Below are 14,827 nucleotides of genomic sequence, written 5' to 3'. Positions count from 1 at the left end.
AATCTCACCAACTGGCTCCCCCTCCTTCCATCTCTCTTTCTCCTGAGCGCCTGCGCACTTGTGCGTGCAGCTTGTGAGCGCCGCCTAAAGGTTGGGAGAGGGTAGCTCTTTGGAGTGGAGGTTTTGCTGTTCTGATGGCTCTCCTTTTCCATCCATGGGCGGGACATCCGGGCCGCCGCTAGCGTTAGCCAGGGCGAGGCAGCTGTTTTAAGGGTGCAGTGTCAGATTTGTCATTTATCTCGGCTGCAGTTTGTACTCCCAGCGAGAGATGGTGGTGGGATTTTCTGCCTTGGGTGCCAAAATAACCTGGCCCATTTTGGATAATCTGTGCGCCTTGATTTCCTGTTTTCGCATCAGGCAGCAGAAAACAACAACAACAACAACAACTATTATTATTATTATTATTAATAATAATTTGTACTCCGCCCATCTGGCTGGGGCTTCCCAGCCAACAAAGATTAAAAATACATTAAAATGTCACACATTAAAGAATGTTTTGCGTCAGTCCTGCATGTTGTCTTTACCTTTACCTTTTACTTCTGCTGCTGGAGGCAATCGATGGTATTCAACTAACTTTCACTCAGACCCATTGAAATGAATGAACCTAAGTTACGTCCATTGATTTCAGTGGGTCTGTCCTGGGTAAGTTGGAATGTCACCCATAATGCCTCTGAATGCCAGCTGCTGGGAATTCACGTGTGGACATCCTATAGGCATCTGGTTAGTGTTATTTGGAGGTTGCAATTTAATTACAGTTACCTTCTGGTAACTGCCAAGGTCTAGCAGTGGAGAGAGAGCAGGAGCAGTCTGCCTGCAGCTTGCCTCGCCAGAGTGGAGCATGCTCTATCTCCCGCTTAGACTACTGCAATGCACTCTACGTGGGGCTACCTTTGAAGGTGACCCGGAAACTACACCTAATCCAGAATGCGGCAGCTAGACGGGTGACTGGGAGCAGCCGCCGAGACCACATAACCCCGGTCTTGAAAGACCTACATTGGCTCCCAGTATGTTTCCGAGCACAATTCAAAGTGTTGGTGCTGACCTTTAAAGCCCTAAGCGGCCTCGGTCCAGTATACCTGAAGGAGCGTCTCCACCCCCATCGTTCTGCCCGGACACTGAGGTCCAGTGCCGAGGGCCTTCTGGCAGCTCCCTCACTGCGAGAGGCCAAGTTACAGGGAACCAGACACAGGGCCTTCTAGGTAGTGGGGCCCCACCTGTGGAACGCCCTCCCACCAGATGTCAAAGAGAACAACTACCAGACTTTTAGAAGACATCTGAAGGCAGCCCTGTTTAGGGAAGCTTTTAATGTTTGATGTATTACGGTATTTTAATATTTTGTTGGAAGCCGGCCAGAGTGGCTGGGGAAGCCCAGCCAGATGGGCGGGGTATAAATAATAAATTACTATTATTATTATTATTATTATTATTATTATTAGAGACAGGGCCGGCCCACCCATGAGGCCAGGTGAGACAGCTGCCTTAGGCGGCCGGAGCCACAAGGACAGCAGATCCAGCCTCCAAGGATTGCATCCCCTCTTGTGGTGGCAGCTGCCTCCTCTGCAGCCCCCTGCAGGTGTACCAGCCCTATGGTGGCTGGCCTGGAGTGTCACCAGTCTCAGAACACCTGTGCTCCAATACGATGGGTTATGGGGAGAGGTGGCAAGATGGGGAAATGCCATTGTCACCAAAAGGCAGCACTTTCCGTTTTGCCTCAGGCTGCCAAAACTCCTGGGCTGGCTTTCGAGGGAGTGTTTTAAGGGGATACCTATAAAAAAAATGTGAGAAGTTGCTGGACTACAACTCCCATCATCCCTGGCCATAGGCTATGTTGGCAGGGCTGATGGGAGTTGGAGTCCAGCAGCATTTTGAGGGCCACAGTAGTAGTAGTAGTAATTTATTTATACCCCACCCATCTGGCTGTGTTTCCCCAGGCACTCTGGGCGGCTTCCAACAAAATAGGTTCTTCATCCCTTTCCTAAATGTTCAGGGAAGTTTTTAATCTGTGATATTTTACTGTATTTTTTGTTTCTATGGAAGCCGCCCAGAGTGGCTGGGGAAACCCAGCCAGATGGGCAGGGTACAAATAATAAATTATTATTATTATATTATTATTACTGCAATTCCCTGCGGATGCATAATTCTCTCACGTTTTTAACCAGGGAAATGCTTCAAAGGAGATGCAGGTTTATGGCTAAAGACAGCAGAGGAGGGTAAGGATCCTGACTTAGCCTCTCTGTTACATTAAGAATATGCCCCTTGCTGACCGAGGGACTTCAAAAAATTCTTGAAACACAAGCTGTTTACCTTCTTGTTTGTATATCCCTGTGCTCCCACACATTTTAATCCTGCTTTTTCAAGAGAAAGAGACAAACGCACAAGTAAAATTAGGTTTTATATTTTTAATTCGCTTATATTTTTAATTTGCTCAGGAGAGGTTTGAATACGAATGTCAGCAAACCATGCACTGCTTACAGTCACATATTTCATCAGACACAAAGATCCACACGCTACAATATTTTGAAGATGGAAGATCCGTATGATGTAACTTCAGACACTGTGTATATGACATGGTTTCAGAATCTTTTTTTTATTTTTAAACAGACAATGCTCAGAGAATGAGACATGCATTGACCATTCATACACATTCAGCAGAGGACTCTCAAATACAGGGCAAAATGCAAGGCTCCCCACAGGAATGAAACTGGTTTTGGGGTCAGGAACACCATTCATGTGTTTGTAATAACTTGCATGCCAACCACCTAAATTGTAGTCGGAGCACATTTTAGAGTTTTTAGCACAGAAGGGGTAGTTTTATATAGGATATTTTTCCTATGAGCTAAAACACGAATCCACTTGGAAAATAAAATCCTGATGGGAAGAAGGGTGTGTGTGTCTCCTTTCCCTGTTTCTCATCAGATCCTGTATATAAAGGACTGCTGTTTGCTAAAAGGGTTGCCACCCATTTTGTAAAAGAGGCCCTGCCGTTCCTTCAACAGTTTCACAACAGGCAGAAATTCAATAGGAGCAGCCTAGAGTAGGGTGAAGCTACACCAGTTGAATTTCTGCTCAGCTACTGAAGGCACAGAGTCACTGTCAGGAGTGGAAGTGGACAAGCCACTGGTTAAAAAGCCGTCTTTCTCAGACAGCTTTTCCAGTTACCTGCTGCGGCCATTTTACTCCTTTTCCAAAAAGTGCTTTTGAGATTTAGCCAGAGCCTAAAATACCGTATTTTTCACCCCATAGGATGCACCGCCCGAGCTTCCCCCGACCCCAGCCCCCAGAACAGCCTGCTATCCGCAAGCCTAGGGAGCCGCGCCGGTCTCCCCGGACTTGTGGAGAGCTGCGCGAAGCCCGGGCGCACTCTTCAGCATGCACGAGGCTTCGGAATGCAGGCAGCTCTGCGCAACCTTTGGGAGCCCGGTGCGGCTTGGTGCCGGGCTCCGGAGGGTTGCGCAAAGCTTCCTGAAGCCTGTATTCGCCCCATAGGACACACACACATTTCCCCTTCATTTTTGGAGGGGGAAAAGTGCGTCCTATAGGGCGAAAAATACGGTACCTTGTAAGGAGAGTGATAGAGGGCAAATGTCAGTCACCAGTGGAAACCATCTGAGAAGGAAACCCCTGAGTAACAGTTCGATTCTATGCGTGTTTTATTTCAGTAGCAAGTCTCACTGTATTCAATGGGGCTTGCTCCCCAAGTAAACATGTTTAGGAGGATAGCCTAAATGTTTTTATTTTCTTACCTATTGTTTCTGGCAATTGTTTCTAAAAGTGCTTGCATTTAAAAAGAGCTTCTACTTCAACACCGCCATCTTATAAGTATTAAATTACTGTTTGCCACAGAAATTGAGTTTTCTAACTCCTCAACAGTAAATTACACATTCTGCGGGGGATGGACTACTTGAGCAAATCCTTTAAAAAACTCAACAGAGTAGGCCTCATCCAGAAATTAAAGCAAAAGAGGGCAATCCTATATGTGTCTACTCAGAAGTAAGTCCCACTGAGTTGAATAAGGCTTATCCCCTGGTAAGTGGATACAGGATTGCAGACTGAGCTGCAATCCTGTATCCAATGCAAAATTAAGACAAATCGCACCAGGATAAATTACACTAAATACTGTATTGAATTGACAGATTACGCCACTGACTACTTTAAAATGAAAAGATGCCAATCTATTCGCATTGGGTTTTTTCACGGAACAGTTGGGCTTTTTATTTATGTATTTAAAACTGGACAACATGTCTCTCTCAAAACAGGGCACAATGTACCCATTTTTCATTTTTGCGAAAGTGATGCTTCAGATCATTCGTCCATTCACTCAAGTCACAATCACGTCCTGTATTTAAGTCTGTCTTGTCGCTATCTACTGTACGTTTCAGTCATTTTATGGAACAAATGTACATGATATTTGCACTAAGAACGTGGGTATTTACACCTTAGTACTTGAATTTCCATTCTCTTATTGCTTCGAAGGTTTGGCTGAGCAGTAAAACCGTTTCCGAAATCCTACTGGAAAAAAGATCTGCAAGTCATTGGATTCTGACAACACAACAAGGTTTCTAGTATGCATGATTCCACCACAATACAAAGGACACACAAATCAGTTACAGCGTAGAAAAGATATCCCCGAATATCAAAAGAGGCCATACACATAATTGTCTTACATTGGAACACAGCCCTTTTTTTAAAGAGAGATCTTTTTTTAAGAAAAGCAAAAAAACTTATGTGCTATATTTGTGTTCCTAAACAAGGCTTTCCCACAGAACATTACAAAGCCCAAAAGGAATTTTCATAGCGATGGGCAGAAATTCTAAGTCCACAAGTAGACACTTTTAAGTGCTGTCCTGTTATTCTGCATTTGTTAACCACTCGTAAGAGTCATGCTGTGCATCACATTTTGTTTGCTGCGTTTTGTCATACAAAGTCTGCCTGCAAAGGTAGTTTCAGGAAACTCTCCAAAATCTGGTAAAGTGCCCACCATCCAAATCTCTTATCCAGTTTTTACTTTCTAAAATTAGAGAACTAGATCCCATGGTCATGTAAATGCATTTATAACTATAGGTCACCTACTCAAGTCATATCAGGAATGAATTATGAATGTACGGATGTTCAAAAATTGTTTAAATAACCGAATTTGCATTATACATTCTTCTACTTGCAAAAAAGGGATTCAATGCAAATAATCCAAGGAAATTTTAACTGTTCCATCAACAGTTCACATCTTTTCTCCTCAGCTATCAAATTACGTATCACAATGATTTTTTTACTGTGGGGGAGGATCCAGTTAGTTAATGGAACAACAAACGCAGTGTTAGCAATTAGATGGTGGGGACAAATGATGATGAATGGAGGAAAAATGCAAAAAGAATGTTTAAATGAAGACATCAACAACAAAGTCTCAATAGACAGAAAAATAAAGCAGAAGTCATGGGCTTAGAGCCTAAGATAAATTAAGGAAGACTGTGAAATGAAAGTTTCCTGTCTCCTCCCCCCTCTAGAACTATCTTGAAATGTTCAGGAGAATCTCTGAAACAACCTGGGCTCCTGGAGGAAAGGGAGAATTGTCTGAATTTGGGTCAACCCCAACCTAAGTTTGGGCAATTCCCTGTCCCCCCTCAGCCCCCTTTCCCAATTCCATGAGGCCTTTCAGAAGGCTGCAGGAGAGAGGAGACAACAATGTATACTTTCCTTCCATGTACTTCTTAGTTTATCATGCCATGATCCTAAAACCATTCAATATTTATGCACCCCTCACTATTAAAACCTGAGTGGCTGAATGTCTAATCTGAGATCTGAAAAATTCCCAGTGCCTTACAGCAGTAGTTCCTTGAGCAATGTTTTGGGCAATACTAGGTTTGTTGAGGTCCTCCTTCCTCCATGAGGTGATCAGTCATGGTGGACAAGCTTCTGCAAAAGGAAGTTTGCATGCCACTCTTCACTATACAAAGGAGAGCACTAGATGAGTGTCAAGGTGTGCTCTCTGCTCTTGCAGACTCAGAATGTGTGGGCCTAGCATCCTACATGAATTGACTCTGCAACCCAAAAGGAATCCTCTGAAGCAAACAGAGAGCCCATAGCAGCTTCTGTAAAGGAGAAGCTCCATAACTCAGTGCTAGAATACATGCCCGAGACTGTGGAAAGGCACTGTCAACCAGAATACACAATACCAGGTGAGACAAATGTTCTCAGGGCTCAGTCTGCCCTCAAGCTCAGAGGAAGACAAGGATGAAGAGGAAGCGCCTTTAGGGAACTTATCATCCCTCCACTTCCAGACCTTCTAGGCCAGAAGATGTTGCTTTGATAGACTAATCAGACTCTGAAGACACAACCCCACACAATTCTCAGTGCCCCACCCTTCCATAAACAAAATCAGAAAATAACCCTTCAAGTGGAGGCAATGTGCAGTCAATCGGAGGACCAGACCACCCAGGCTTTGTGAGGCCTTCACATCTTCTCCTCTAGCCAATACTTTCTGAAGTGGGTTATGGCATGTTCTGCCTTGGTGGATGTGAATCTGTTTTGACCCTGTTCTGCCAGTAAATGCCTCTTCCATATTTGGGAAGCAGAAGACACTTTCCACCATCTTTGCCTGGGGAGCCATTTTCTGTTCAGAGGTGGGGCCATATTACCATAGGAACAATGGCCTCACACTGATAGGGAGCAGTGGTCTAAAATGGCATGCAGTCCATTCCAAAATCCAGCAAGAGTTGCCAACCGAATAGCAGGCAGCGGGGGACTGTCTCGGTCTGGCCTCTTGTAGGAAGCTGATTTGCGAAGGCAGCATGTTTACAATGCAGCAGTAAGTGTCATCAAGATGCTGTTAAACCCCAAGAACAAGGGCTAGTTAAAAGTTGACCCCTCCTAAGCCAGAGCAATTGCATTTAGTTCCAAGGGGGATACACTACATTAAGTATGTCGGAAGCACCTTTTTTGCCACTGAAGAACTTACAAATTTGTCACCCGAACATTTGAATGACTTGCCAGGCAACTTAATCTGGTTTGATAAAATGTCGAAGGCATGCTTCTGTAGCCAAGTCTGCAAGGGCAACAAGAGTCATAGATGCAGAGCAGTTAATGTGTGCAATCACAGCCGAACCCCAAAACTGAGCAATCTCAAGCACAAGTCTGATCTGAGTACAAGACCTAATAGTTTATAGCTCACCACGCTTTGCTCAGACATTTTTGCAAAGCTTTCTTGAATATTGAAGCTGAAGCTTTGATCCTAAGCTCTCAAACGTGAAGCAAGTTCCATTGAAACTAGCAGAATTTATTTCTAAGTAAATATGTATAGGACCAGGTTGTATGTATTCAAGCAACATCTAATCTCATATTATGCATTCTGAGGATACCACAAGTGTAGCAATGATACACGAGATCTAATTTAGCCTATCTCTTGGGTTCCTAAAAGACCATAGCAAGTACCTTAAAAACAAAGTTCTAGCATCTTTTTTCCCTATTGCACTCAGCCTTATTTACATGTAAGTATTTTTATGGTTGAATCCAGAACTTCCAAATGCCAGCTTCTTTATATAATAAACTGAATCTTAAAATAATTCATTTTATGGGATGGTCTTGTGGATGCAATGCTGTTGCTAGTTCTAACTATACAGAACTGTTTCAGAGAAATAATGGCAGAGAGCAATTATTTCACGGCTGCGAACGGGCTTGCTCCCTCCATCCCACCTAGTTCACAGTAGCCTTAATTTGCCGTAAGGTCCAAATTGGGCAAAAACTGCTTTATCACAAACCATAGCATGCCTCCTAACCATGGTTTGTTTCAATACTGGTTGAGACTCAAACCAGTGGTTGTGGCGACCATAGTTTGCTCACTGGGCAATCATGGAGAATTATAGCTACTGCAAACCAAAAGGGTGGCATGGAATATGAGGGAAAAGAGGAAGCATAAGAACTTCCAAGTCGGTTCACAACCACCAAACCGTGGTTTGGCTGTGACGTCTGAACCAAGCCACAACATCTGTCAAAGAGGAGAGGGATCAGTGGCCTGTATTTTGGAACCTCCGAAGCCTTAGAATAAGATGAAGAGATATGCAAAAGGATGGGTTTTTTAATGCAACAAAAGAAGATGGCAATGTTCCCTTCCAGTGATCTCCCCTCGTTAAGAAATATGAATAAAACGAACCAAAACAGTAAAAATCAAAGGGGGAAAACAGTTAAAACACAAAAGGTGGTGAAAAGGGTTCTGCAGCCAATGACACACAGAGCTTTGGAATCTAAATGATGTGAACGTTTTTGGGGGGAAAGGTCCTAATGCTAGGACACACGTGCTATGGTTTCAGTGCCATTTTTTAAAAAAGCAATACCAGATCCTGAGGAATAACAGATGGAAGCTACATTAAGGATGGCCTACAAAACCTCTGGCCAACCAAGCTAAATGCTGCCCATTATCAACTATGCACGGCAACGTCTCGGAGGCATACAGCCCAACGCTTTGCATGTTCACACAGAAATCAGTCTCAATGAGCTTTACAGGTAAGTGAACATAAGACTGCAGTCTTAACAAACCTTTCATTTCAAAGCTGCCTGCCTGAGTCTGCAAACAGAGAGAGATTGTCAATGGTCTGCCAAGCCACAGGAACACGGCTGGTTGCCTTGACTTGTTTAGGTCACGAGTTGTGCCGGCCTGTATTAGAGCAGGGATGACGGAACCTTCAGGTGATGTTGGACTCCAACTCCCATCCGCACCAATCAGAATGGCCAACAGCTAAGGATGATGGGAATTGTAGTCCAGTGCCATCTGGACGGCCAAACAATGGCCACTCCTGCATTATTGGGGTGGGAGTCAAAAGGGAGATAGCAGTACTTCAGGTTAGTTTTCTGCACGTTGTAATGTTCAATAATAAAAAAACACCACAGGTTTTTTTAAAACTCAACACACACACACATATATATAACAGTTTTTAAAGGAACAGTTTATACCCCACAGCTTTAAAAAAAAAGAAAAGCTACAGAACAAAGTAAGAATAAAATAAGTTACTTATTGGGAACAAAGCTAAGGCACTAGAACTGCAGCAGCTGAAGGAAACAAAACGAAACAGACCAAAACAATACCCACAGAACAGTATGTCAAGTTGACAAAACCTCCAAGCCATGGAATCCCTGGAAGAATGCTTTGCTAAAATAATTTATTACATTGGAGGGGTGCGAAAAGCAAAACGTCCCTGTTTTTGCTCACGTTAAAGCTGAACTGTTGCGCTGTTCTCCTACAGAATTTCCTTCCATTGCAAGAATCCTTTCAAAAGCAAAGGTGTTCCAAAACACACACACAGCGTTGATGAGACAGCTTTGGTTCATTCTGGACTTTTCTTGGAAACTTGGCTTCCCTTCTAAATTTCCGAGACATCGCTCTGTATCCTTTCTGCCTGGTGAGCAAGTGAAATGATCGATCCAGGCTTCCTCCCCCCCCCCCCAAGATCCGTAGGCCGCAGTTCTCCCATGTGTTTTGGGTGGACGGTGTTTTTTTTAAAAAAATGTGATCATCACAACTTAATAAATATTGGTTCCTGGCTCTGCTTCTGTGGAGTGTCACTAAGAGGAAAGACACTAGAGATGGCTACATCCACTATACCTTGGCATAGCTCTGCGTAAAGTTTCCTAAAAAATAAAAAATGAGAAGAGACAAGTTTGAATTAGAAAAGTTGATTGAGCATTGTGTATGCACACATACCTAGGAGTACGCTCCCCTGAACAAAATGGGACATACTCCTGAGTTAGCATGCACAGAATAGCACCATAAAGCAGTGACATTCTTCAGAACATCTGATTTCGTATCATTTCCTCTCTCGGCAAAGGACTACTGAAGCCCCTTTTATCTAGACTGTCAGGGAACTGCCATCGGAGCAGGAGGAGGTGAGAGGGCTCTCGGACGATGGTGGAGAGGGTACCAGTAGGAGGAGGGATAGCCCATACGCTGGGGAAGGAAATCAGCGTAACACCAGTGGAGAAGGGGAGGAGATAGAGGAAGTGGAGAGTTGGCTCCAGGACTCTTCGCAGGAGACAAGCGGAGAGGGTACAAGTGCTCCGTTGCCCACACCCACAGCGCGCAAAAAGCTTTCGCGCAGGCAACGGGGGAGGAGACTGGGCGTCAAGCAGCTTTTATGTTGGAAGCGGTTTAAGAAACGCCCATTGACGGATTCTGCCAGCGACTGAGGCAGCCACGAGATAGAGGCTGCTCTGTCAGAAAGGGTTCAACCATGCAAGACAGCCACGAGTAAAGGCAATTTACGCACAAGCAATCCCTAGAACCACAACATAGACCCACCCCCTTTTAAAAAAAACACTCTAAAATTGAAATTTATTATAGTGCAATGTTCTGTCATCAGTGTGGCTAACAAAAGCAGACACGGGGGCCGGGGGATTAGAAAGAATACTGTGTAGAAGAATGGCAGGTGAAGATGATGGACTTTTTGGAGCTGGCCAACCTGACTGGAAGAATCCGCGACCAGAAAGAAGAGGAGACACAAGAGGACTGGAATAATTTTAAAGAATATTTGGCTGAATATTGTAACATAAGATAAAGAGAAATTTCTTGGAAGTAATAATTAGGCTTAGGGGTAGAATAAGAATATGTTGTTAATAAATATTAAGGATTAGAATATTAATAAAGCAGAAGAAGTTAGTAAATGAAAGAAGTTAATATTATTAGAAATATGAATTTGGAGAACTGCTAAACAGTGCACTGCTAAACAGAGAACTGCTAAACAGTAATGAAATTCAGTTAGAGGGGATGCGAGGAAGTCAGTTATCAATGTAATGAAATTAGGATTTGGAAGTAAAAATTCTTTTTTATGTGTTTTTCTTTGTTTTCGTGCTTTGTAATGTTTTTCTTGTTTCTTTTTTATGTCATAAATGTGAAAAACAATTATTATTATTTTTTAAAAAAGAAAGAATATTGTGGGTTTGAGGGGCCAGTTTGCATTGTATTGATGAAATGACTAATAATATTTATTTATAACTCGTCTCAACTTAAACCAAGGCTCAAAACAAATCCTCAGCATTACTGCCGGAAGACAAACAGTCTTTCTCCTTTGATATTATGGAGCTGGGAGAAACAGGAATCTGAATCCTAGCTAAGATCCCTCACGAATACAGGCTGCTGCTACCCTAATAAGGATATTAAACACACAGCTGGTCAAGGATCTAGGAATGCAGGAAGACACCTGTTTTTTTTAACCGCTAGCCCAGTCATTTGCACTAATAGTATCTGGCGTTGCTAGCAAAGAAACAGTACAAAGAAACAGCGGCATAAAACTTTCCATGCACCAGCTGATATCTTTGGCAATTTAATTTCCAAATATTAAGATTTAGGTCTGCTGGGGTTCATTGCCTCTTTGGCCTCCATCTTCCCTCCTCTATTATAGCAGAGCAGGACAGACATGAAGCACAGGCGGTTATGGTTCCTGGAATCCACACGTATATGTGGAGTGTGGATGGCACTGTTGAGAGAGGCTGGGAAGTGGCTCCCTCGGCAGATCCTGTCTACCTCACCTGCCTTCCCTGGGCAGCAATGCACCCTTGCGTATGTGTGCAAAATCTAACCAAGTTTCAATGTGCTTGGAGCGATCGCCATTGTGCTAACAACTCTGCCACAACTTGTAAGGTAATAAAAGCATTCTGGAAAATGATATATAATGAATTGAAAAAAATGTTTAAATTAACTTTTATTTAAAAAGAAACAAAAAAACCAGAGGGTTTTCTTTTTGGAATTGTAGGTTCCAAGGGAGCATAAAAGACTTTTTATGTATGCGATGACAGCAGTACGGATGCTACTAGCCCAGAGTTGGAAAGAAGAGAAGTCTCTACCAGAGAAGAATGGCAAATTAAACTGTTGGACTATGCCAAAACGGCAAAATTGACCGGAAAGCTCAGGAACCAAGACGACAAAAAACTTTAACAAAGAATGGGGGAAATTTATAATTTATCTTGGAGACCACTGTAAGCAGATGAAAACACTAGCAGGATTGCAATAACACTTGTAATGTAGCAAGTACTATGGAGATAATTGAGTTATATAAAAGATGGACTATTGAAAAAGATGCAGCAGGAAAGGTTTGATGATGATAATAATAATAATAATAATAATAATAATAATAATAATGTATTTGTACCCCGCCCATCTGGCTGGGCCTCCCCAGCCACTCTGGGCGGCTTCCAACAAAGATGAAATACACTAAAATGTCACATATTAAAAACTTCCCTAAACAGGGCTGCCTTCAGATGTCTTCTGAATGTCAGGTAGTTGTTTATCGCTTTGACACCTGATGGGAGGGCGTTCCACAGGGCGGGCGCCACTACCGAGAAGGCCCTCTGCCTGGTTCCCTGTAACTTGGCCTCTCGCAGTGAGGGAACCGCCAGAAGGCCCTCGGAGCTGGACCTCAATGTCTGGGCAGAACGATGGGGATGGAGACACTCCTTCAGATATACTGGACCGAGGCCGTTTAGGGCTTTAAAGGTCAAGACCAACACTTTGAATTGTGCTCGGAAACGTACTGGGAGCCAATGTAGGTGTTATATGGTCTCGGCGGCCGCTCCCAGTCACCAGTCTAGCTGCCGCATTCTGGATTAGACCCATGGAGGAGAAGGTGGGAAGTCCAGAGATTCGGAGGAATCTGTTGATGTGTGTGGTTGTACTGTTATAATTTTATATTTGTAAAACCAAATAAAAATTATTTAAAAAAAAAAACCACAACAACTCTGCCCCAAGAGTGTAAGATTCTCTCTTCCAAACCTCCAGCACCTACATCAGATTTACAGGGGGAGAGAGAAATGCTTGTGTGTCCACGATCGCCATCTCCCCACAAAAAAAGCAAAACAGCAAGTATCTGGAATTTACAGGGTACGTATTCTATACTGCAACACAGCTCACCCACATGCGGGAAAAGCATGCCAGCATGCAACAAGAACTTACTGGGCACACGCAGGGGCACCATTCACTTCGATCAGCCAGACCTTCAAGTCTTCATCCACCATGAAATCGAAGCCAAAGAGCTGGAAACTCTGGTAATGAAGGTGTTTGGTGCTGATAGCGGGTTCTATACACATAAGGCAGCTTCTGCGGGGGGGGGGGGAGAGGACAGAGCACGCCTGATATCAGCCTAAAGCATCATCATCATCATTATTATTAAAATTTATTTATTTGCTTTTTCAGATTAAAGTTTTACAGTCACATATCCAACATTCAAAGGGATGCGGGTGGCGCTGTGGGTTAAACCACAGAGCCTAGGACTTGCCGATCAGAAGGTCGGCGATTTGAATCCCCACGACGGAGTGAGCTCCCGTTGCTCGGTCCCTGCTCCTGCCAACCTAGCAGTTCGAAAGCACGTCAAAGTGCAAGTAGATAAATAGGTACCGCTCCGGCGGGAAGGTAAACAGCGTTTCCGTGCGCTGCTCTGGTTCGCCAGAAGCAGCTTAGTCATGCTGGCCACATGACCTGGAAGCTGTACGCCGCTTCCCTTGGCCAATAAAGGGAGATGAGCGCCGCAACCCCAGAGTCGGTCATGATTGGACCTAATGGCCAGGGGTCCCTTTACCTTTTTATCCAAATCTCCTGGACTTCCCTGCTCCCCTTTGTGAGTCCTATTGTTAATCATTTCCTCCTGCATCTTTTATATTAATCCAAATCTTTTACCTCTCCATTGTGTCCAAAATTCACCATTAAACGACAAGTGTTATTCCAATCCCACTAACAATTTTAACCGTTTACAATGGTTTTTAAGATAAATTATAAATTTTCCCCATTCCTTATTAAAAAATTTGGTCTTCCTGATTTCTGATTCTTCCGGTCATTTCAGCGTAATCCACCAACTTGATCTGCTATTCTTTTCTGGTAGGGACTTGATCTTCTTTCCATCTCTGGGCAAATAACATCTGCACAGCTGTGGTCACATACATAAATAGTATTTTCTGCTCCCCTGGAATTTCGGCACCCCTGCCCAAAGCATTATGTTAGGTTGTTATCCATGTACCATATTTTTCGCTCTATAAGACGCACCAGACCATAAGACGCACCTAGTTTTTGGAGTAGGAAAACAAGAAAAAATATATATTCTGAATCTCAAAAGCCAGAACAACAAGAGGGATCGTTGCGCAGTGAAAGCAGCGATCCCTCTGGCTGTTCTGGCTTCTGGGATAGCTGCGCAGCCTGCATTCGCTCCATAAGACGCACACACATTTCCCCTTACTTTTTAGGAGGGAAAAAGTGAGTCTTATAGAGCAAAAAATACGGTAATAGTTATGTTAAGCTGAGGCAGGAAGCAACTGCCTCTCTGACTGGGTGCCCGGAGGAAGTACTGTATTAAGGTGACACTCAGAATACATCTAAGTTAGTCATATCCATTCATTTCAAAGGGCTTATTCTGCCATTGGGTATTCATGACTAGGACAGCAAATAAAAGCATTGATTTCCTTTTATTCTGGCCTGGATGGCAGAATACACTCACTCTTCACAGTGGCCCATCATTAAAAGTTTAATTTGCTACACTAGGGTCAGGGAACTTACTATTATTATTATTATTATTATTATTATTATACATATCACACACACCAATTACAGAACAGCAAAACTGAAAATAAAACAACAGTCCGAACACACTGACAAATCTTTGTCAAACTGTACATGCTGAAACCATCCCAATTTTAACAAACACCAAATACAGTGGGACCTTGGGTTACATACACTTCAGGTTACATACGCTTCAGGTTACAAACTTCGCTAACCCAGAAACAGTACCCCGGGTTAAGAACTTTGCTTCAGGATGAGAACAGAAATTGTGCTCCGGCAGTGCGGCAGCAGCAGGAGGCCCCATTAGCT

General features: G+C 43.4%; 1 protein-coding gene across 1 annotated transcript in view; it reads right to left on the bottom strand.

The window, feature by feature from the left end:
- Window positions 1-2,384: 2,384 nt before the first annotated feature.
- The window catches only part of TTL (tubulin tyrosine ligase), a 35,207-nt gene continuing 22,764 nt past the window's right edge, over window positions 2,385-14,827 (bottom strand). The window contains exons 6-8 of the mRNA XM_083433133.1: window positions 12,926-13,069; window positions 3,557-9,612; window positions 2,385-3,469 (exon numbers count right to left, since the gene is read on the bottom strand). Of these exons, the coding sequence (XP_083289259.1) occupies window positions 9,498-9,612; window positions 12,926-13,069 (259 nt within the window). The 3' untranslated portion in view covers window positions 2,385-3,469; window positions 3,557-9,497. The remainder of the gene's footprint in view (window positions 3,470-3,556; window positions 9,613-12,925; window positions 13,070-14,827) is intronic.

The sequence above is a fragment of the Podarcis tiliguerta genome, assembly GCF_965153285.1.
Source record: "Podarcis tiliguerta genome assembly, chromosome: 3".
Lineage (NCBI taxonomy): Eukaryota > Metazoa > Chordata > Lepidosauria > Squamata > Lacertidae > Podarcis > Podarcis tiliguerta.
This window is presented reverse-complemented; position numbering and strand designations above follow the sequence as displayed.